The sequence below is a fragment of the Sporothrix brasiliensis genome (assembly GCF_000820605.1).
Source record: "Sporothrix brasiliensis 5110 chromosome Unknown Cont20, whole genome shotgun sequence".
NCBI lineage: Eukaryota > Fungi > Ascomycota > Sordariomycetes > Ophiostomatales > Ophiostomataceae > Sporothrix > Sporothrix brasiliensis.
The window spans coordinates 404,773-424,362 of NW_024467139.1; the positions used below are offsets into that span (position 1 = coordinate 404,773).

Consider the following 19,590-nt stretch of genomic DNA (forward strand, 5'->3'; position numbering starts at 1 on the left):
GCTATTACGTAGGTTGCTGCTTCTCAATCATTCTGTTGTTCTCCGGCGCATCTACCAATTCGTGTTTGGCGTCCGACTTGAGCAGCTCGCCGACCATGTAAAGCTTATTTCTGCTTTTGATGGGACCTGCCAAGATCGCACATCCTTCCCAAACCGCAACCTGGACACCGCATTCCCCATTTTAAGCCAGTATGAGGTCACGGCGAAGTGGCTGATCCCAGAGGCAGGACACAGAATTACGCGCAAAATACACAGAAATGAAACCGTGCGGAAATGACGATGCAAGCATTGCCTCTTCGCTGACCTGGATTGTGTCATCGTGCGGCTGTCAACTAAGGCGTGCGAGCAAGTGGAGAACGTGGGATTGATGGGGGACCTTGCAGCAAACACACACAAGACGACAAACGACATCTTGGGGATCGACGCAGCCTCGCGTCCGAATCGAGACAAAGCGCGGTCGATGCGCAGTCTTGGCATCACACAATCGAGGTGTTTTGTCAGGCCTAGAGAGCTGAAGGTATGGAGGCATACAGGGATACGACCTGTCGGTCGACGGCAAGAAAGCGTCTGCCTCTCTTTGTGACCTTTGGCCGTCAAAATTTCAAGCATCAAAATGTCAATATCAACAAAATATTCGAGATCGAGGCGACCGCGAATCAAAATTTCCTGTGAAGTGCGCGAGAGAAAGGACTACCACTGCATGGGGTATACAAAATGAAAACAAAAGTGCCAACATATTGGAAATTAACGGGAAATACGTCAGAACAAAAAGAAATCGGATCGGACAAGAAAAATATAATTTCACACGCAAATGGCAGTCTCTCTCTGTTGCATTGAGCCTGTAGGTGAAGTGGAGGTCGCTTTGGTCGCACCTGCCCAGTGCCAGCCGTCAGCGCCTTAGGCAGAAACCCCTGTGTTCTTGCCTTGCGCATTGCAACGCTTCGTTGTGCCCACCTCCTTCTGTTCCTGGCAAAGGGGCCAACAAACAACAAGCGCGGCTGCGAACTGTGGGTCAGTCGTCCCTTCTGCCACCAGGCTGGGCCACCCCTCACTACTCTGGCGCAAGTGGGAAAGTGCGACCGTGGGGAACACCGCCAGACCACTCGCTTTGGCCAATAATTTTCTGTTTAGGCGGGTTTTGGCAGCGTTTGCGCCAGAATGTGAATTTTGCTGGTACTCCGTATGAGTCAAAACGCATCGCCAAACCGAACCTCGCAACGCATCGTAACTTTTCGTGCAGCCATTCGTCTCCAAACGTGCTGCTCTGCGCACATTTTTGCTAGCCCACCAGACCGTGGCCGACGTTTCTCCGCCCGCACACCCGCAAACCCCTCGAAACCGCCGCCATGCCGACCATTGGCGTCGACAAATACCGCCTCTTCAAGGAGTTGGGCCAGACGTGAGTGGATTGGGTCCTCACGAGGGGACAAGGAAGACCAGACACGGCGCTAACACAATCCACAACCCAGCTTCACGCCTGATGAGTTCCAGGACCTGGCCTTTGAGTTCGGCGTCGAGGTCGACGAGGACACCGAAGATGACCCGGCACGACCGGCCGACGAGCCGCCGGAGCTCAAGATTGAGATCGGCGCCAACCGCTACGACATGCTGTGCTTTGAGGGCATTGCCATGAACCTCAACGTCTTCCGCGGCAAGATTGCCATGCCCAAGTTCCGCCTGCTCGACATCCCCGAGTCCCAGATGCAGACCATCACCGTCAGCAAGGACACCTCGCGCGTGCGGCCGCTCGTTGCTGGTGCCATTCTGCGCAACATCAACTTCACCCAGGCCACCTACGACTCGTTCATCAGCCTGCAGGACAAGCTGCACCAGAACCTGGCCCGCCAGAGAACACTGTGAGTGGTGGTCAAGGCGGTAGGAGACGAGACATCGTTTGGGCTTGCATGAGGACTCGTAGCTGACAAACCATCCAGAGTCTCCATCGGCACACATGACCTCGACACGATCAAGGGCCCCTTCACGTACGAAGCGCACAAGCCCGAGGACATCTCGTTCATCCCGCTCAACCAGACCAAGGCGATGAACAGCACGGAGCTCATGGCCTTTTACGAGTCCGACAAGCACCTCGGCCGCTACCTGCACATTATCCGCGACAAGGAGGTCTACCCGGTCATCTATGACGCCAACCGCGTCGTCTGCTCGCTGCCGCCCATCATCAACGGCGACCACTCCAAGATCACGCTCAACACCAAGAACGTCTTCATCGAGATCACGGCCACCGACGAGACCAAGCTCGATATTGTCTGCAACATGATGGTCACCATGTTCTCCGGCTACTGCGCCGACCCCTACACCATTGAGCCCGTGCGTATTGTCTCCGAGCACAATGGCGCCTCGCGCGTCACGCCCAGCCTCGTCACGCGCAACGTCGACGTCGAGGTCGACTACATCAACCAGTGCTGTGGCCTCGAGGAGTCGCCGGACGCGCTGGTCAAGCTGCTGGCCAAGGTGACCTTTGCGGCCACGCCGTCGGCCGACGGCAAGATCCTGCACGTGGCCGTGCCGCCGACACGCGCCGACATCCTGCACCCCTGCGACATTATGGAGGATGTCGCGGTCGCGTACGGCTTCAACAAGCTGCCGCGGTCGTCGCCCAACAAGTCGGCCACCATTGGCCAGCCGCTGTTGATCAACAAGCTCGCCGACATTGTGCGGCTCGAGTCCGCCATGGCGGGCTGGATCGAGGTCATGCCGCTGATCCTGTGCTCGCACGACGAGAACTTTGGCTGGCTCAACCGCAAGGACGACGGCAGCACGGCCATCAAGCTGGCCAACCCCAAGACCACCGAGTACCAGGTTGTGCGCACGTCGCTGCTGCCCGGCCTGCTCAAGACCATCCGCGAGAACAAGAGCGTCGCCCTGCCGCTCATGATCAGCGAGGTGTCGGACGTCGCCTTCAAGGACGACTCGGTCGAGCGCCACGCCCGCAACGAGCGCCACTGGGCCGCCGCCTACTCGTCCAAGTCGGCCGGGTTCGAGATGGTGCACGGCCTGCTCGACCGCGTCATGGCGATGCTGCGCAGCGCCTTCATCACACGCGAGGAGGGCCTGGAGGCCGCCAAGGAGACCGCTGCGGCCATTGCCACGCCGACATCCTCCAAGCCGGGCGCCCAAGACGGCTACTACATCCAGGAGATCAACGACCCGACTTTTTTCCCCGGCCGCGCGGCGGCCATCTACCTGCGGCTCAACGGCAAGACCCAGCGGATAGGCGAGCTGGGAGTGCTGCACCCAACCGTGCTCGAGGCCTTTGGCCTGAGGTAGGACCCTCTCTGTGTGGTTTTGGTTTTGTACTGTGCTGTTACCAAGTTGATACTAACATGTCCAGATACCCCGTGAGCACAATGGAGATCAACCTGGAGGTTTTATTATAAGAGACGAGAGGCTATTTGTGGGGTAGTGAAAAGTGGCATTAGCAAGACTAAAATAGATATGGAGGACATTAAAAACGAAAAGGGGAATGTGACAGTGATCATGTCAAGCAAAATCCAAAAAAGTACGCATTTGAACAAGTAAACAGGTGGTACGACGGGTGGAGCAATAAAATGAAAGTGATGCCAGGTAACGAAACCGATGAACCGAGACTTGTCTCTCCATTTTATCAGTGAATCATGTAGTCCTCATCCGAGATGACCCTCGTCCTTTATGCTGTGTCCTCCGTAGGACTGCAACGCTGACTGTGTGCCGTGTCACTCTCACAGCATTTCTTAACCCGTGTAAGATACAACGTATCGCTTGCGGTAATCGTATGGTCGTTGAGTTGTCTAATTCTTGAGGCCTTTGCCCCACAGCTCCTTCCTACATGTCAATTCTTCAGGGACTCTCCGTCCCCACCAACGGCAGCCAAACGCACTAACGCTCCGCGCCTGCCAATACCAGCCTCTTCTCACCAACGAACAAGCCTTGTGCCTTCCCTTCCCGGCAGTTCCGGAGCCAAATCGTAACGCCAGACCCTCTTCGGCACACCATCACACTCAGCAAAAACGGAAGTAACCCCACCAAGTCCAACTACCAGCAACAGCGTCTGCCACCCGCGCCTGCCGGTCTTTGTGCCACCGCTGTATGCACACGCGGTACAGCGCATTTCGTTCTAAAACGGCAGGAAAGCTCGCAAAACGACAGGGGGCAGGTGCAGAGCAGGGGATAGCTTTTGACTAGTTTCTTCTCCATTGTCAACCGTCACCAACTCCCCATATCCATCCTTACACCCCGAGCCTTGAGACATGAACGCAGGAGCCCATACCTGACTTTGTGCAAGGAGAAGCACAGGCACTCCGTATCTCGATTTTCGAGACGTCGCCCTTGCTGTGTGTTGCTCTCGTCGGCCTCTAAAGTCATCAAATACTGCCCTCTCCCCATTTCCTTTCTACTACTCTGTTTCACCTCTCAGCTTAACCTCACCTTATATTGGCCTCGACCGGGGCAGTGATGGAGATGCGTGTTCCCGGCGCCTGAAGATCGTCGCCAGTCCCGGCCCGAGCACGTTTCCCTTCCAGTTGTCGCCGTTCTCTGGAAAGCCCATTCTCCCCAGCAAAGGCTACGGCACGCTGACGAGGGCAAGAAAGGCGAGAAAGGCCAGACAGAAGCACGGCATTTCTGTGCCCTGTGTAACGCAGCCTCCTCCCGGCCAGTGCTCCTTCGGACTGACTTGCCCAACCTGTCGTGAGCCGACCACTTCTTTGTGACGCCTATTTATTCTCTCCCGAACCGCATCGACGACTGGTTCTTTTTGTCCTTCCTCAGCTGCCCGCCATCTCGAACGACGACCCCTTTCTTGTATCCATCTGTCCCGTTCTCCTACTTGACCTGTCTCAACCCGGAACAGAGAGCTATGCGCTAGCCCATCGTTTTCTCCCATCCGACCAACGTTGCAACACTGCGCACATTGCATACGGCTAACTATTGGGCGACAAACGACATCTGGGATCACCCTGAACTTCGGTTCTGTTTGACCTTGACGACCTATCAACTCCGTCTCCTTACTACTTCTTTTTAAAAACACTCTGGGAGTCTATTATAACACCGACCACGGGCGGACCACTCAAACCATGAGCTATTACGGCGACGATGACGGGGACGTCCAGAGCCCCTTGTTCTCCCAGAAGACGTGGATTGGCGTTGCCGTGCCCCTCTGTGTCGTGGCTGGCATCATCTTCTCCTCCGTCTTCTTTTTAGCCCGTCGGCAGAGGGCCCGGCGGCGCCGGAACGGACTTTCTCTCAACCAGCAAGGCCGCCTCGCGCTCGAGCGTGACATTCTCGAAGAAGGCTACGGCACGGGGCCCCATGGTACCAATGAAACTAGCGAGCGTCGTGACATACGAGCTTCACAGACCGGCCCAGGGTCAAATACTCAGAGCATCTATCTGGGGCGGTATTTCCGCACCAACAACAGCACTGCTGCCAATGGCCGCGGAATAAGCGCAGCGCCGCGTCGTCCTGGTGACGGCCGGCGCCGCCCACGGACTGCCAACCGCTGGGCATGGGCGCACACGACAGGCCTCGCAAACACCACCCGCGATGCACACCGCATGGAAGGGCTCAACGAGCTGGGCGAAGCGCCGCCGCCCTATGAAGCACCCAAGAAGGCGACCATGACGGGTAGTGGCGAGGATGGACAGCATGACGAGCGGGCGTCCGTCGCAGAAGGTGTTTCTGTGCCGGCACCTGCGCACGTACGGCCAAGATCTGGCTCAGGCTCGGGCACGGGCACGGGCTCAGGCACGAACACGTCGGCCATCGCGCCGAACAGGAGCTTCGAAGAGGGGACGATGGCAGCAGCAGCAGAGACATCGTTACAATCTAGGCCGCATTCGCCTGCGTCCAGTGAGGCTGAGGGAGCGGCAGCATCACGGACAGCCGGGTCACCTTTGGTATCGTCGTCATCGCCCTCGACGCCGTCCGTCGCAGTCGCCTCACCATCTACATTACCGCCTGCCTACAGCGAACGAGCAGCTTCGAGCCGCGGGGATCGGCGATGATGCCGGGGGCTCGTCTCTCTAATTAAATTACTACCAACTCACCATTGCTCTACATACTTGCTCCGGCATGTCTGCCCAAGCGGCAGGGCACAACCCCATATCTTCGACGAAGAATCACGACCCACGACACTACATACCATTCTGCGATCACGATACTTTTTGCTGTTCTGTTCTTTTCTGGTATTTATTTCTTCCATGGCTACATCTTTGGGACCATCATAGGAGAATCGGAGAAACCGGGAGTTAAGGATCACAAAGGCGTTCCTGCGAACTGACGGAGCCAAACGGTTTATCTTGTTCCTTTTAATTTCAAGATGCTCCTAAGAGGCATTTCTCGGGTTGGAACACGGTTTGGGACACGAATCTCTATGTCTCAGGGGTATTTCTAGATGTTTTATGTTTAACCAGCTCATAATCATGATAATTTCATGCATGGCCCTTTTCCATCTGCAAGTTCCAGTGGCCAACTTCAGCATGTGGACACTACGCTGTATGTAGCACACGGAGTAGACGCGTATTAGCATGTGAATGACTGGCGGCTGAAATATTTGACCCACTTTTATGCCTCGTCAGCCTCATCCACGCTGAAAGCAAAGCTTCTGTTTCGTAGCCTTCTTCCCCTCCTCGTTCACGACTTCATCACTCGCTCCCCCAACGACACACGACGCCCGGCCTTCGCTCGCAACCATGGTGCGTGCTATCCGCGGCGTTCTGGTCGAGTGCGACCCGGCAATCAAGGCCATTATTGTCAACATCGACAGCGAGCGTCACGACTTTATCATTGAGGACCTCGACGAGAACCGCCTTGTCATCAACGAGAACATGATGGAGACTCTGAAGCGGAGGTTGGGAGAGGTAAGATGCTCTCGGTGATGCTCTAGCAAAGGCGTACTTTGCATGCTGACATGTCCAGCGCCTCAAAGAAACCCAGCAGGAGGAGGAGGCGTCCGACTCGAACTAGAACAAAGGCGAGAGATGCACATCGGACACAGACGGCGTTTTGGGCTACAATTGTTTGCAAAGGGCGTTTGGCAGACACGAATTCAATACTCTTGACAAAGAAATAATCGATTGAAACATCTATAAGCTTTTATGCATGGTCCCCATATCTATACACAACCCGGTGGGTGGCTTTCCTGCGACAACCGCCGCCTGCCTATAACTTGGAAAAATGTGGCTTCGTCTTCTGCATGCCCGACATCAGAGCTACCTGGACGTCGTCGCACTGGATGGCTGACGCGTTCCATACGGCCGTGTACTTGAGGGCTGCGTGTGTGTGTCAGTATGGAAATCATATCCGTGTAAAATGGGGGATGGGATGGACATACTATCATCAACGGTGTGGTCCCGGCCGTGGACCAGCAGCTCCTTGGTGCCCTGCACGGCAACGGGGCTCTTGGCAGCGATCAGGGTCGCCATCTGCAGACCATAGGCCAGCGCGGCCGCCTTGTCCGGCAGCACGCGGCTCACAAAGCCGACCGCCTGGGCCTCGGCGGCCAAAAAGTCGCGTGCCGTCAGCGACACTTCGGCCACCCACGACTGCGACGCCACAATGTGCGGCAGCCGCGCGAGCGAGCCCAGGTCGGCGGCCAGGCCAATGTCGACCTCCTTGACGGCGAACCGCGTGTCGCTGGCGCAGATGCGCACGTCAGCACAGCATGCCACGTCCACCGCCATGCCGAGGGAGATGCCATGCATCACACAAATGACGGCTACAAGGAGTGCCAGCAGAGTTAGTGGGTGGGAGCCTTCGAGGAAACAAAATGAGGAAAACACAGAGAGAGAACGAGTCAGGACGGAGCGAACGCACGCTTCTCGCACTTCTCAATGGCAGTCAGAGAGTCCTGCATGCCCTGAATGTGCCGACGCATGTAGACCGTGCGGCGCGCCGTGTCCGGCAGGTTGCCCATCTCGCTGAACCACTGGCCGGCCGAGACGACGTCCAGCCCTGTCGTGAACGCGCGGTCGCCGGCACCCGACAGGACAATGGCACGCACGTCCGAGTCCGCCGACAGCTGCTTAAAAGCCTGACCGAGCTCAAGCCATAGGTCCGGGATGAAGGCGTTGAGCTTTTCGGGGCGGTTCAGCTCGACATGAGCGACGTACTCGGCCGGCTTCGTGATGCGGATGTACTTGAACGACATGATGGCGGTAGGTGGTGGTAGGCGTCGAGTGTGTTTGAGGCGACCGATAAGACGACAAAAATAGAAACAAAGACGGGAGAAACAAGAGAAACAAGAGAAACAAGAGAAACAAGAGAAACAAGAGAAACAAGAGAGACACAAAAGCGCAGACGTTGCAAAGGCGACGAACTTAAGGCAGGCAGTCCGGGGAAGTCCAACTCGGAGAAGGGCCTTGATTAATAGTATTAGCAGGTGACATGCCGAGGCTCGTGCTAGTGCATTCTGCGGTGGCAGGAGCTGGCGCCAGTGTTGGCTAGCGTCTACACAGTGCTGGCCACGACGACTGCGAAGAGTCCGTAATTACATTATATCGCAGAGAAACCTGGCCCAGCCCTGGCCAGACAGTGAGCGTCCTGGCGTCAAGAAAAAGCTGATAGCGGACTCGCCTATGAATAGTGACGATTTGATATATGCTTTTCTTTTTCTTTTTGTTTCTGTTCTTTTAGTTGGCCTTCTGCTTTCCACGGTGGAGAGAGCAAAGGAGCATGCCACAATTTCGATGTCTACTCATAAGTTCGCTAAGCAACCTACGCTTTGTCTCGGCTGGCCTTTTGTCACGCGTGTCTCTTTTTTCTTGGACATTACCTGTTCACTATTTCGTACCTGATGAGAATATGTCACTATTTAGTCTCACTTATGATGTTGGCGGTTCCTTCCCGTGGCTCGTCTTTGCTCCTTCCCGGCATTCCAATTCAGTACAGAACCAGCAACAGCGCCCCACACGACAACTCCACGCTATCGCAACGCCAAAAGGAAAGCACGGCCCTGGTCATCCACGCAGGTAACACCCACTAATCGGTTAGACGTCACCCAGAAAGAACCCTGCGATGTGTGTCTTAGCCGACTCGCGAACGTCGCAAAGCGCATAGCACAAGGATGCTCTTCTGCCTTTGCTTGCCGCATTGGGCTCTGTGTGCGTGGTTGCTGAGTCGTTTGTTGCTTCCTCCACTGCTTCCTCATTTGTTTCGAGCTCCTTCCCCTTTGCTCCTTTGCGGCTTCCCTGTCTTGGACACGAGGTATTCTCGCTCCTTCCTCGCTTCGTGTCTCGTAACTTCTCGCAACCAGCGACACATATCCGATACTCCCACAGACCAGACCAGGTCCTGGCTTGGCCGGCCCGTTTGCGGTCTTTCTGTGCCAGTCTGCGCCCATTATGCAGCCTCTGTTGCGTCCCAGGACCCTTCCCGCTACACCGCGTCCTTCTTAGCATAATACATAGTAGTGCATTATCATGGGCGTCCATCCGGTCGTTCTTGCCACCCAGCTCCTTCCTTCCTTAACCGCTTCGGCCAGGCCACCATCGTTCGTCGCGGTCGTACCTGCCCTCTCCACAGCCATCTCGCTGCGTGCTGGTCGTGCATGAACGGCTCCTCTTTCCTGCGCAACGCGTCCCGGTGTCCCAATGCTTTCGCCTCGGCCTCCTTTTTCTGCTTCCTCTTTTGTGTCCTTTGTGTTCCCGTCTGTTTGTCTTCTTCCACAGTATCTTACAACGTACTGCTCGGCCAACTTTACCATTTCATCTCCTTTCTCGGCCACGGCGCCATTCCTATCTTTTTCATTCGTTCTAGTGTAATTTTTGGTTATCAAGATACTCCCACCACGCCCACTCAAACCCTCCCACAGCAGCAGCATCTTGGATCTAAACATTGCGAGCCAAACAACTCAACAACAGCAAGGCGACGAGGCGACGAACCAAGGGTAGCAGCAAAAGAAGCAAGAAGCAAGAAGCTTGACGACCCCACCGTATTTGCTTTTACAGTCCGTCGAATCCTTGTGCGGGCCCGCCCTCACCGCAACACAGGCCCAGGTGATGGATTGAAGAATCGCGGTCCTCCGTCCGCAAACGTTGATCCTAGCCGCTTTCGCAACATCCACTGTGCACACGCGCTCCCTCCCTGGCTTGTGCTATCGGCTGGCGCCAGTCGCCTTAGCTCCATTTCCTGTCCGCCCCTACGCCTTTTTCTACCCGCCTGGCGGCCGTGTCTCGTTTCTTATTCAGACTCCTCAGACTGGTTTCCCCCAACCCCAACGTGCATTCCACCCTGCATTTTACCTTGTTTCTGCTTCTCATCTCATCTCAGGCACGCAGTGCTCAGTCCTCTTTGTGTTTTGCATTCTGTCTCTCTTTTCCGCGTCGATATTGCTATTTTCTTTTGTCATTGTTTTGCTACAATTCTGCCACTGTTGCCCTTTGACCTCGCATGTTTCCGTCCCCCGGATCGACCAAGAAATCTTCCACGATCGACAGACAGCAGGCAAATTTCGGTAACAAGCACCAGGGAACCTAAAAGTCCAATACAGCGCAATAACGTCCCCAAGGGCCCAACACACACCAGTGTCGACTCGTCGACTCGCCGACTCGCCCCTAACACCATCGCCCCTGTGCCTTCTCCGCCAAATAATTACTTCGGACTGGCCTTTCCCGTGGGTCCTCATCCTGGCGTCCTACCTGCTCGTGTCCCTTAGGTTCCCTTCGACTTTTCTCGCACTTGTATTTCCTAGTCTTGACAACTTTTGCTTTTACCTCGAACATAGTATCTCGCCATTATATCATAATAGCCGCCGCGGCTGGCTCAACTCGACGTTCTAGTCCCCGCCTTGATATTTTCTTCTTTTCGTTTTTTTTCTCTCCCGACACACTCTCTCCTTCTCCGTCTGGCTGCCCGCCTCGTATGATACGCCATTCTCTCATCGTATCTCACTCTTTTTATTGCTCGCGCGCGCCTCAGCCCGACGCTTCACATTTCGACCCCCTCTCTCACCTTCGTACGACAGCGACTGCGCGGCACCACAGACCACAGCCATTCTGCCACGAAACGCCCTCTCGTCTAGTGGATGCTATAACACCCGTCCGTCGCTTTTGCTTGTCGACCTATCGTCCTCTCGCTTGATTTGTCCCTGACGCCCGACGCAATTTTCTCATTCGACACCGTTTCTCCGACAGCCAGCACCCGCTCTCCTTCGCGCTGTACTCCTGACGAATCTCAGCTTTGACACTGTACAATCGTGACGCTTCAATCTCCTTTTTCTTCTCGTCGACGACATCATCGACATCCCGTGGGTCGCTGTTGATTTTGCATTCGCCTAGGTGTCCGCAACTGCGCGCGCGACGACAGCACTCCTCGGGTCTTCTTTCAAGCTTTCATCTTTTTTTTTTCCCCCCAGAAGTGAGAGATACAATCATACCGCCCACTTTTTGCCCCCCTCGAAATCAATCGTCGAATTTACTCTCCCTCCCCCGTTCTTCTCTCTCTCATCCCTCCCTCCACTCCACGCACGAGCTTTCTCCCCTTACTTCGGTCCTTTTGCGCACTACTGAGGTTCGCACCTCATCTTCGCCGCCACTATGGCTGCAGCACAAAATCCACGACCCGACGTGGGCGACATTCTCGTCGTGATCCGTAAGTCCGACCCACGAGAAGGCGACACGAAGCATGTGGTCTGCGATTCGTGACTAACCACGGCCCTCACCGATACAGACGACTTTCAAGCTAGAAGTTCAGATGAATTGACACTGGCAAAGGGCGACCGAGTTGAGCTGTTGGAGCGGGACGACGAATTTGGCGACGGTTGGTTTTTGGGAAAGCACATGGTCAGCAGCAACACTGGCCTGTTCCCTGAAGGTACCCCCCCCCCCCCCCCCCCGATCCCCTTTACGCTGGCTTTCGATTTGACGGGTTTTATGTTCTTATTATTTCATGGCTAACGTGTTCGTATCCAGTCTACACCCGCCCATCTCCAAAAGGCTTCCCCACCGGTGCCAGCGCTCTCGCCGCCGTAAAACAAGTTCCCCTGCCGAGTCTACCGACCAGCCCAACCACCGAAGAGAAGCCGCCTCCGCCGTATACGATTTCAGATGACAATGCGGCCGCAACCGCATCCTCGTCAAATGGGACGGCCGCCGTGTCGACATCTTCCAACGTAGCCGAGCCACCGGCCGCTACAGCTGCCGCCTCTGTGCCTGATTCTTCTGCTCCAGCACCGGCGTCGAATACAACTGCCCAAGACCGGCCACAGTCCCCGACGACACCTACGGCCGCAACGATCCCCGTCTCGTCCCAACCCCCAACGTCGATTAACGTGGATTCGCCTGCACCCACTTCGTCGTTCAACCAGTCAACACCTCCTCCTGTATCTGCGAGCACTGGCTATAGCGGACGCCTGGTTTCAGGACATGACAGCCAAGTCCTGCACGAGACACTCAACGTCATCGACGAACACATTACCGACCTTCGGTCTCCATCCGGAAGCAATGGCACGCACCTGCACGCACCTACCGACTCTGGCAGTGAATACAGCTCCAACCTCGACCACCGCATGTCCTACATCCAGGGCGAGGAAACGGACGAGGAGGAAGATGGCTTGCACACCCGCAGCGAAGTCGAGGCTTGGGGCCCCGACGATGTCGCGGAGTACCTTTTTACCGTCGGTGTCGAGAAGAAGCACTGCGAGGTCTTCCGTGACCAGGAAATTACGGGTGAAGTCATCTTGGAGATGGACCAGGCGTCGCTTTTTATCAAGGCATTTGATTTGGGTCCCGTGGGGCGCCGCCTGAAGACATGGCAGAAAATCAAGGCTTTGCAGGACGAGGTGAATGGCCACGGATCCGCCACAGGAAACAGGCGGCGGAGCAATTACGGTAGCGACATTGCTTCCGAGGATGCGAGACGGTCAAATCGCAGCCGCACAAACACTCTAACTGGTGCCAACAACCCGCCCAACATGCAGCAGCGTCTGCCGCCTATTGACGACCGCCCGATCTCGATCCAATCCCGTCGCCTTTCTCTCAATCAGACGCCTAGAATGGAACCCGCCCAACCCGTCTCTCCCATCTCGCCCATATCGACTCGCGGCTTTTTGGACGGTTCTGGAGCACCCCTGTCGCCAAGGCGATCGATCCTTCACGAGAAGCGCCCGTCTGCAGCATCTATCCGTGACCTGCACCACTCGCGGCGCCATTCATCAACGGATTACCGCGCATCCATCACCTCGTCCATCGCCCCACGCCTTACATCAAGCGGTACATTTCCCCTGGTCGACAACACGCAGCAGCACTTCCAGCCCGAGCCACAGTCACAACAGGGACAGCAGCAGCAGCAGCAACATAAGAAGCACCCCTCGTTTGACCGTAACTGGACACTTGGCAATGCTAGTTCAAATGCCCAGCAGCCTCCCCCGGCGCACCAGCCGTTGTTCCACCCCCGGCCGCTGTCGTCGGCTGGCATCCAGGATGTGCTCGCTTCCCAGGACCTGGACCAGGGCCTCACTGCCGGGCTGAGCGAGCCGAATGTTGATTTTGACAGAGGTTATTTCTCAGGCACCGATGCCGATCCCCGCCGTCGTTCACTGCTACAGAAGAAGAACCGTGACAGCTTCATAAAATCGGCCCGGGGTGGTCCGACTGTCTCTGCATCGTCCTATGCGGAGGAGCAGCGCGTCAGAAGTGCTACTGCTCTTTCTCGGCACTCACGTTTCGGTAGTGTTGACTCGGTGCGCGACCCATCCGGCTTGTCATCGGCAGCCCAAAAGTACTACGGTGTAGCGGGAGCCAATGGAGCTGCTGCCCCGCACCGTCGGACCACGTCTTCAAACACGACTGATTCCGTGCGCATGCGCCCTGCCCTCCCGCCCAAGGACAACCCCGCTCCCACGGTCACTAAGTTGGACGGTTCAAACAACGCACTGGACAAGCCGCGCCCGTTGGTTGCTTCGCCAGGTCCTGCTTCGCCCCATCGCCAAGGTGATTGGTTCTCGACCAGACCTGGCTTCAAGACGCCGAGCTTTGGTCTCCGTGCGTTGTCGGATGCTGTCGTAGGACACGACCGGAACAAGATGGCCTCGCCTGTCTCGCATGCGGACTCCTTCCCCAAAGACTCACCGATGCAATCACCGTCTCGGACCGGATCTAGTACGCCTTCGGCTGGACCGAGCTTTGAACTGGATTCTCCTGACCCGCGGAGCCCGAGCACCACGGCTACCGTGACCTCGGCCCGGAGCAACAATACCGGCGCCGCTCGTAAGAAGGGCAAGAAAGAGACGAGCGCCTACCAGCGCGGCCTGCTGAAGATCAGCCCGCGCGAGGCGATGCAGGATGCCGACTACAGCGGCTGGATGAAGAAGAAGAGCTCCAACCTCATGGCTACGTGGAAGCCGCGTCTCTTTGTCCTCAAGGGCCGCCGCCTTGCGTACTACTATTCTGAGGACGATGACCAGGAGAAGGGTCTTATCGACATTTCTTTCCACCGGGTGTTGCCGGCCGACAACGAGCGCCTAACCGGCCTCCATGCTACCCTCACGGGCGCCTCGACGACGCCTGCCGTCCCTGCCAACAGCAACATGCCTACGCTGGCCTCGGCCGAGGCGGATGCCGAGCCGACGTCCTCGCTCAAATCGGGCTCCTCCCAAGACTCCATCTTCATCTTCAAGCTAGTGCCGCCCCGTGCTGGCCTCTCGCGGGCCGTCAACTTCACCAAGCCCATGGTGCACTACTTTGCCGTTCCCAACGTCAAGCAGGGCCGGCTCTGGATGGCCGCCCTTATGAAGGCCACAATCGACCGCGACGATGCCGTTGCTATCACCACGACATACCAGCAGAAGACGATCTCTCTTGCCAAGGCTCGGCAAATGCGCCACCGTCCACCAGCGCTGATGAACCTCGACGAGAAGGTGGAGGACTCGCGCATCATGGGCCGGGACGACCAAGCCAAGGACGACGAAGACAATGATGACATGAACATTCTGGGCGACGACGAGAAGCGCATGCTGGCCGCGGCTTTGGCAACCACCAACGCTCGGAAGGTAGAGAAGCCCATCAACGGCCTAGGAATCACCTATGACAAGGACGGCGTGACCCCTCTCACCACTGCCTCGTCCTCGACCGCGCTGCCGGGCTCCGAGAACGTGGCCAGCAGTGCGAACAAACTGCCCACCGCAGGAGGGGCGCCCTACAAGGTCGAGAGTGCCCGTGCGCGGCAGTTTATCTTTGAGCCCGAAAAAGACGAAGACCGGCTCCCAATGAGCGCTTAATAGAAACGGGCACACTTTCCATTTTGCATGACAGCTCGAACGTTTTTATATACCCCCTTCTTTCACTGCATTTCACACTCAATTCACAGTCTCATTGTCCCCGCCCGTGTCTGTTATATCCTACTTTACCACAGTTTTTTTTGTTTAGTTTTGTACGTCATATATCCTAACCCTCCTACCCGCTATACGCTCCACCCCCTCCCCTTTCCCCTAGGAAATCACAATCCCGACCATATACACAATACTGGTGCATCGTTTGGAAAGAGGAAGTCTGTCATGATGGGTTTCGTTGTATAGTTTTTGTTAGCGTAGGGCAGATGAATGGAGTTGCCCTTTGAGGGCATGGATCATGAACGTTGGCTTTTCCATGCATGCTTGCCCCATGACACTGATATTATGACTCGTACAGTTCTTCGTCGGTGATGAGCAGATACTGCCGGACGGGCACCCAGAATGCTTCGACGTCACCTGACTGCCGACGTGGGATGCAGTGGCAGGCTTGCCCGTCCGCGACGGTGGCTTCGGTGGGCACGCCTCCTTTCTTCTTAGTGCATCCGCCACCCGAGTTGCATTTGTCGTCCACTTCGTCCTCCCCTGCCAAAGACCGTGCCAACGGCCGTTCAAAGTACGCCTTGTACCGCAACAGTGTCAGGGAGTAGTCTTCGGGCGTCTCACTGTACTCGGCCGGGGCTCGCATGGGCGTCGCGGGTGTGGGCGTTGTTGGTGTTGTTGGCGTGGGAGGCATAGCGGGGAGAGACGCCGATGCACGCACGAGGGCTGATCGATCGCAATGGTCCTCGGCAAACTGTCGGCGGCGCCAGCATGGCGTTGTCGGTGTGACTGGTGAGGCGATCGGCCCATCCCTGTCGAAGCTAGAGGTGGGCAGTGAAGCAGTCGAGGCGGTGTTGATGCGTCGCACGGGAGAGGCATTGCGTGGGAAGAGCGTGTGCTTCGTCTGCGAGAACGTGACAGGTGGCGAGGCAGGGTTTGGAGAAAGCGAAGCGTCGGCTTTTGTTAGCATTTTGACCGAGATGCTTTCGAGGGCTTTGCCAAACGCCGTCACGGGGGCCACAGCAACGTTGCCAACACCTTTCCCTGCCGTATTTTCTTGGACCTTTTCTTGACATATGGTATGAATCTCTGAAACGTTTTCCGGCATCTTATTGAGCCTATTTTCCGTCGTCCGATTTGTAGTCTGCCCATCATCCTTGATGATCGAAGACTCGTTTGCCACGACGGCCGGCCGGCTGGAACCTGGCGGTCGACAGTCTGGCGACGGAGTCGGGAAATGGGCCGCAGCTACACGTCCAGTTGCGATTTTCCCACGAACACTCCCACCGGTCCTGTTTGCCACATCCTCGCTACGACCCGACTTTTCGAGCCAACTGACAATGGCACGAACCGATGAAACGGACGTGGACGGCGTCGCAGGCTGACGGCTGCCGCTCGGTGGCGTTATCGTGGTCATATTGTCGTGAAGCGCCATGTTTGGGCATTGTTTCGGAGGAAAGCCTTTCTTGCCCATTGTAGCTTAAAAGAGAGCAGAAATACATATCAGGGGGACGGGTGGTTTGTGTCAAGACGGGGAAGGAGCGACCGGCCAAATAGTGGCGAATACGGCCGAGGTCCTGCTCGTTGGGACACATCGGGCAGGACGAGCAAGGCAAACGGATACACAAAAAGCGGACTCGTAAAGTATTCCTGAAAAAGATAATCAAGGCAAAGGAGTAGATCGTGTGCGCCGAACCATCTACATTGTCTATGAAAAAATGTGTATGTAATGTATGTACAGTAATGTGACGAGTGGGAAATGTGGGATCGTGTTCGTAAACGGCAGTAGCGTTACCATTGCGCCTTCTCCAAGCTCTGCCATGTGCTCTTTCCTCGCAAGGTCTCTGTGTTTATCATTTATCACCCCCTTTTTTCTTCTCCGCTTTCAGCAGCCGCGTCGTCTCGTTGCTCTTCATCCATCATCTTGGCAATCTCGGCGACTTCGCCCTGCAGCCCTTGGAGCTCGTCCACATCGTTGGTCAGTTCACGATGGTTCGTGGCCGCACCGGAGTTTCTTGGCCGCCCAGCGCCATTGTCAGCTCCGCGACCCACGTTGGACACAGCGCTTTGTTCAGGGCGAGAGAGAAGAACAGGCGACGGGGCCTTGTTTATGGCCTCGGATGATACAGGCACAGCAGCATCCACGGCGGTCCCGGCGACACCGGCTGCGGCATGGACGGCGTGCGCTTGTCGCAATTCTAGTAGTTTGACCACGGATGCCTGGTCGTTGAGGTACGAGAGGCCACGGTAGGTAAAGTCGTCTGGCTTCTTGCCGGTGCGTTCCAGACGCTCGAACGTGCTGATTGTGTTACCAGACCGCTGTGCTCGCGCATAGCCAGCCAGTAGTGTGTTCCAGGTGACCAGGTTCGGCTCGACGCCGCGCTCACGCATCATGTTGAGCACACGCTCGCCTTGCTTGTACTGACGGTGGAACATGAAGCCGTTGATCAGGATGGACCACGTGTAGACACTAGGCGGCGGGTGGTGGCCACCTTGGACTGACGTGGCGGCAGCGGCAGATCCCCCCTCAAGAGCAGCCGCCGCATCACGAAGCATATCGCTAACAACATCAAGGGCTGCCCGCAGCATGCCCTCAAACTCCGTCAGAGCCATGATAACGCAGTCGTGCACCTGCGAGCCCTGGTCGTGTACGAGACGCGTGGCCATCGGGTCGCCCGTCTGCAGCAAGCGGCGGAAGTGCGTATAGAATGTAATCACGTCATACGGATTCGAGAGGCCCTGGATGTACCCGAGCACCATCGTGGCCAGGGTGGAGCCCGTTGGCTCGACCAGCTCGACGGGCGACAGCTTCGGCAGACTGTGCACAGTGGGTGCCAGCTGGGCCGCAAACTCCCAATGTCTGTTCGATGGGATGTTGGTTCCAGCGCCCAGCCGGCTGCTCGACCCGTTCCTGTTGGCACCAGACGGACTGGAGGCAAAATCGGCGGCCGCGAAAAAGTCCAGGTTGACATCTGGCAGCAGCTTGCGCAGCGGTGCCAGCTCGAACACGCGGGCGTACGCCTGGACCATGAGCGGGAACGCCGGAATGACGCGTGGGCGTTTTGACTCCCGATCCCTACGCGCCTCGTTCAGTGCAGTCGTGTAGATGGCCTGCAAGAAGTCGTTCCACAGAAACGGATGGCGCACGCCGTGCGCCGCGGCCGACTGGGCCACCTGCTGGATGATGGGGTAGTTGCAGCCAATTTTGGCGCCGTTCATCAGGATGGAATAGACAAAGGCGTCGGGCTCCGTCTTGGCTTCGCTGAGCATGAGCTGCAGCACCTGGAGGGCGGCGTCGAGCTCCTGCTTGAGACACAGTCCGCGGAGGATGGTCGTGTACGTGATGAGGTTGGGTTCGAGGCCGCACTGCAACAAGAGCTCGAACAGTTCCGCAGGCGTGGCCGCCGGCGTCGAGGGGCTGGACCCAGTCTCGGCTGCCTCTACCGAGTCACCGTCGCCGGCCGTCAAGATAGCCGTACAGAGCGCGGCGCCCTGCGGCGTGTTGATGTCCAGGTCCGTCTCGGCCAGGGCCCTCTGCAGCACGTTGACAGCGAGTGTCTTGTGCTCTGGGCGCGGGCTGCCCGCCAACCGGCCAGCGATCTGCAAGCGTGTATTCTTGTGCATCGGGTGCTGGTACCGGACGAGATCGTGATACAGATCGGCCACATTGTCGAGCGAGCTGGCCAGCATGCGCGTGAAGAGATACAGTGATGATTGGCGCAGGCGCAAGTAGTCGGGTGGGCTGTTTTCAAGCACATACCGCAGTACGGAAAGCAGATCCTCGGCTGCAGGGGTGTCGAATGGAATGGTGGCCTTCTCATGCATCTTCGGACTCTCACGCATGTGAAGCAAGAAATTGATCGTGTCTTCGGCCATATACGACGGCACCAAATCCACATCAAACGTGGCCTGGAAGATGAGATGCGCACGGCCCGGGTATGTTCGAAGGGCTGCCAGCATCAAATGCGGCCATTCGTCACACTGCCGCTTGGTGGACCAGCCCAGGCCCGCCCACGCGGTCCTGATGCTGTCGACATTTGGGCTGCTTGCCCCTTCCGTCTCGGCCTTTCCCTCCCGGTGTGCTGGCTCCAAAATGGACTGAAGAACAGAGCTTTGGCTTCCCTCATGCGGTAGCCGTCCGTCCTCCAGAAGCTTCCAGGTCTCGGCCACGGCACTCTTCCATCCCCAGAACACAGACTTGGCCTTTGTAAAGTCGACGCCGGACCGCTTTCGCCACAAGCCGGCCATGTGACTCTCAGGGCGCGGCAGCCATGCTGGCGGCCGAAGCTTCATCCTCTGTCTCTTGGGGAGAACATATCGCCACGGTGGCA

At 56.8% G+C, this 19,590-nt stretch overlaps 7 protein-coding genes across 7 annotated transcripts; 4 read left to right on the forward strand and 3 right to left on the reverse strand.

Moving 5' to 3' along the window:
* Positions 1–1,346: 1,346 nt before the first annotated feature.
* SPBR_06909 (phenylalanyl-tRNA synthetase beta chain) lies at positions 1,347–3,285 on the forward strand (the record flags this gene model as incomplete). Its single annotated transcript, XM_040765165.1, has 3 exons — positions 1,347–1,399; positions 1,470–1,856; positions 1,935–3,285. The coding sequence occupies 3 exons, from the start codon at positions 1,347–1,349 to the stop codon at positions 3,283–3,285; spliced, it is 1,791 nt and encodes a 596-aa protein (XP_040616102.1).
* A 1,784-nt stretch (positions 3,286–5,069) lies between these two features.
* SPBR_07653 (uncharacterized protein) lies at positions 5,070–5,999 on the forward strand (the record flags this gene model as incomplete). Its single annotated transcript, XM_040765907.1, has 1 exon — positions 5,070–5,999. The coding sequence occupies one exon, from the start codon at positions 5,070–5,072 to the stop codon at positions 5,997–5,999; it is 930 nt and encodes a 309-aa protein (XP_040616103.1).
* Positions 6,000–6,686: 687 nt separating this feature from the next.
* SPBR_08022 (TFIIH basal transcription factor complex TTD-A subunit) lies at positions 6,687–6,960 on the forward strand (the record flags this gene model as incomplete). The annotated part of the gene is made up of 2 exons (XM_040766272.1): positions 6,687–6,854; positions 6,913–6,960. 2 exons carry the CDS (start codon positions 6,687–6,689, stop codon positions 6,958–6,960), a joined length of 216 nt encoding a protein of 71 aa, XP_040616104.1.
* Positions 6,961–7,155: 195 nt separating this feature from the next.
* On the reverse strand, positions 7,156–8,143 carry SPBR_07602 (delta(3,5)-dienoyl-CoA isomerase; the record flags this gene model as incomplete). Its single annotated transcript, XM_040765856.1, has 3 exons — positions 7,156–7,265; positions 7,328–7,711; positions 7,810–8,143. 3 exons carry the CDS (start codon positions 8,141–8,143, stop codon positions 7,156–7,158), a joined length of 828 nt encoding a protein of 275 aa, XP_040616105.1.
* A 3,385-nt stretch (positions 8,144–11,528) lies between these two features.
* On the forward strand, positions 11,529–15,208 carry SPBR_06437 (polarized growth protein; the record flags this gene model as incomplete). Its single annotated transcript, XM_040764693.1, has 3 exons — positions 11,529–11,583; positions 11,662–11,805; positions 11,904–15,208. 3 exons carry the CDS (start codon positions 11,529–11,531, stop codon positions 15,206–15,208), a joined length of 3,504 nt encoding a protein of 1,167 aa, XP_040616106.1.
* A 394-nt stretch (positions 15,209–15,602) lies between these two features.
* On the reverse strand, positions 15,603–16,694 carry SPBR_07512 (uncharacterized protein; the record flags this gene model as incomplete). Its single annotated transcript, XM_040765766.1, has 1 exon — positions 15,603–16,694. One exon carries the CDS (start codon positions 16,692–16,694, stop codon positions 15,603–15,605), a length of 1,092 nt encoding a protein of 363 aa, XP_040616107.1.
* Positions 16,695–17,119: 425 nt separating this feature from the next.
* SPBR_06685 (pentatricopeptide repeat protein) lies at positions 17,120–19,552 on the reverse strand (the record flags this gene model as incomplete). Its single annotated transcript, XM_040764941.1, has 1 exon — positions 17,120–19,552. One exon carries the CDS (start codon positions 19,550–19,552, stop codon positions 17,120–17,122), a length of 2,433 nt encoding a protein of 810 aa, XP_040616108.1.
* Between the last annotated feature and the right edge of the window lie 38 nt (positions 19,553–19,590).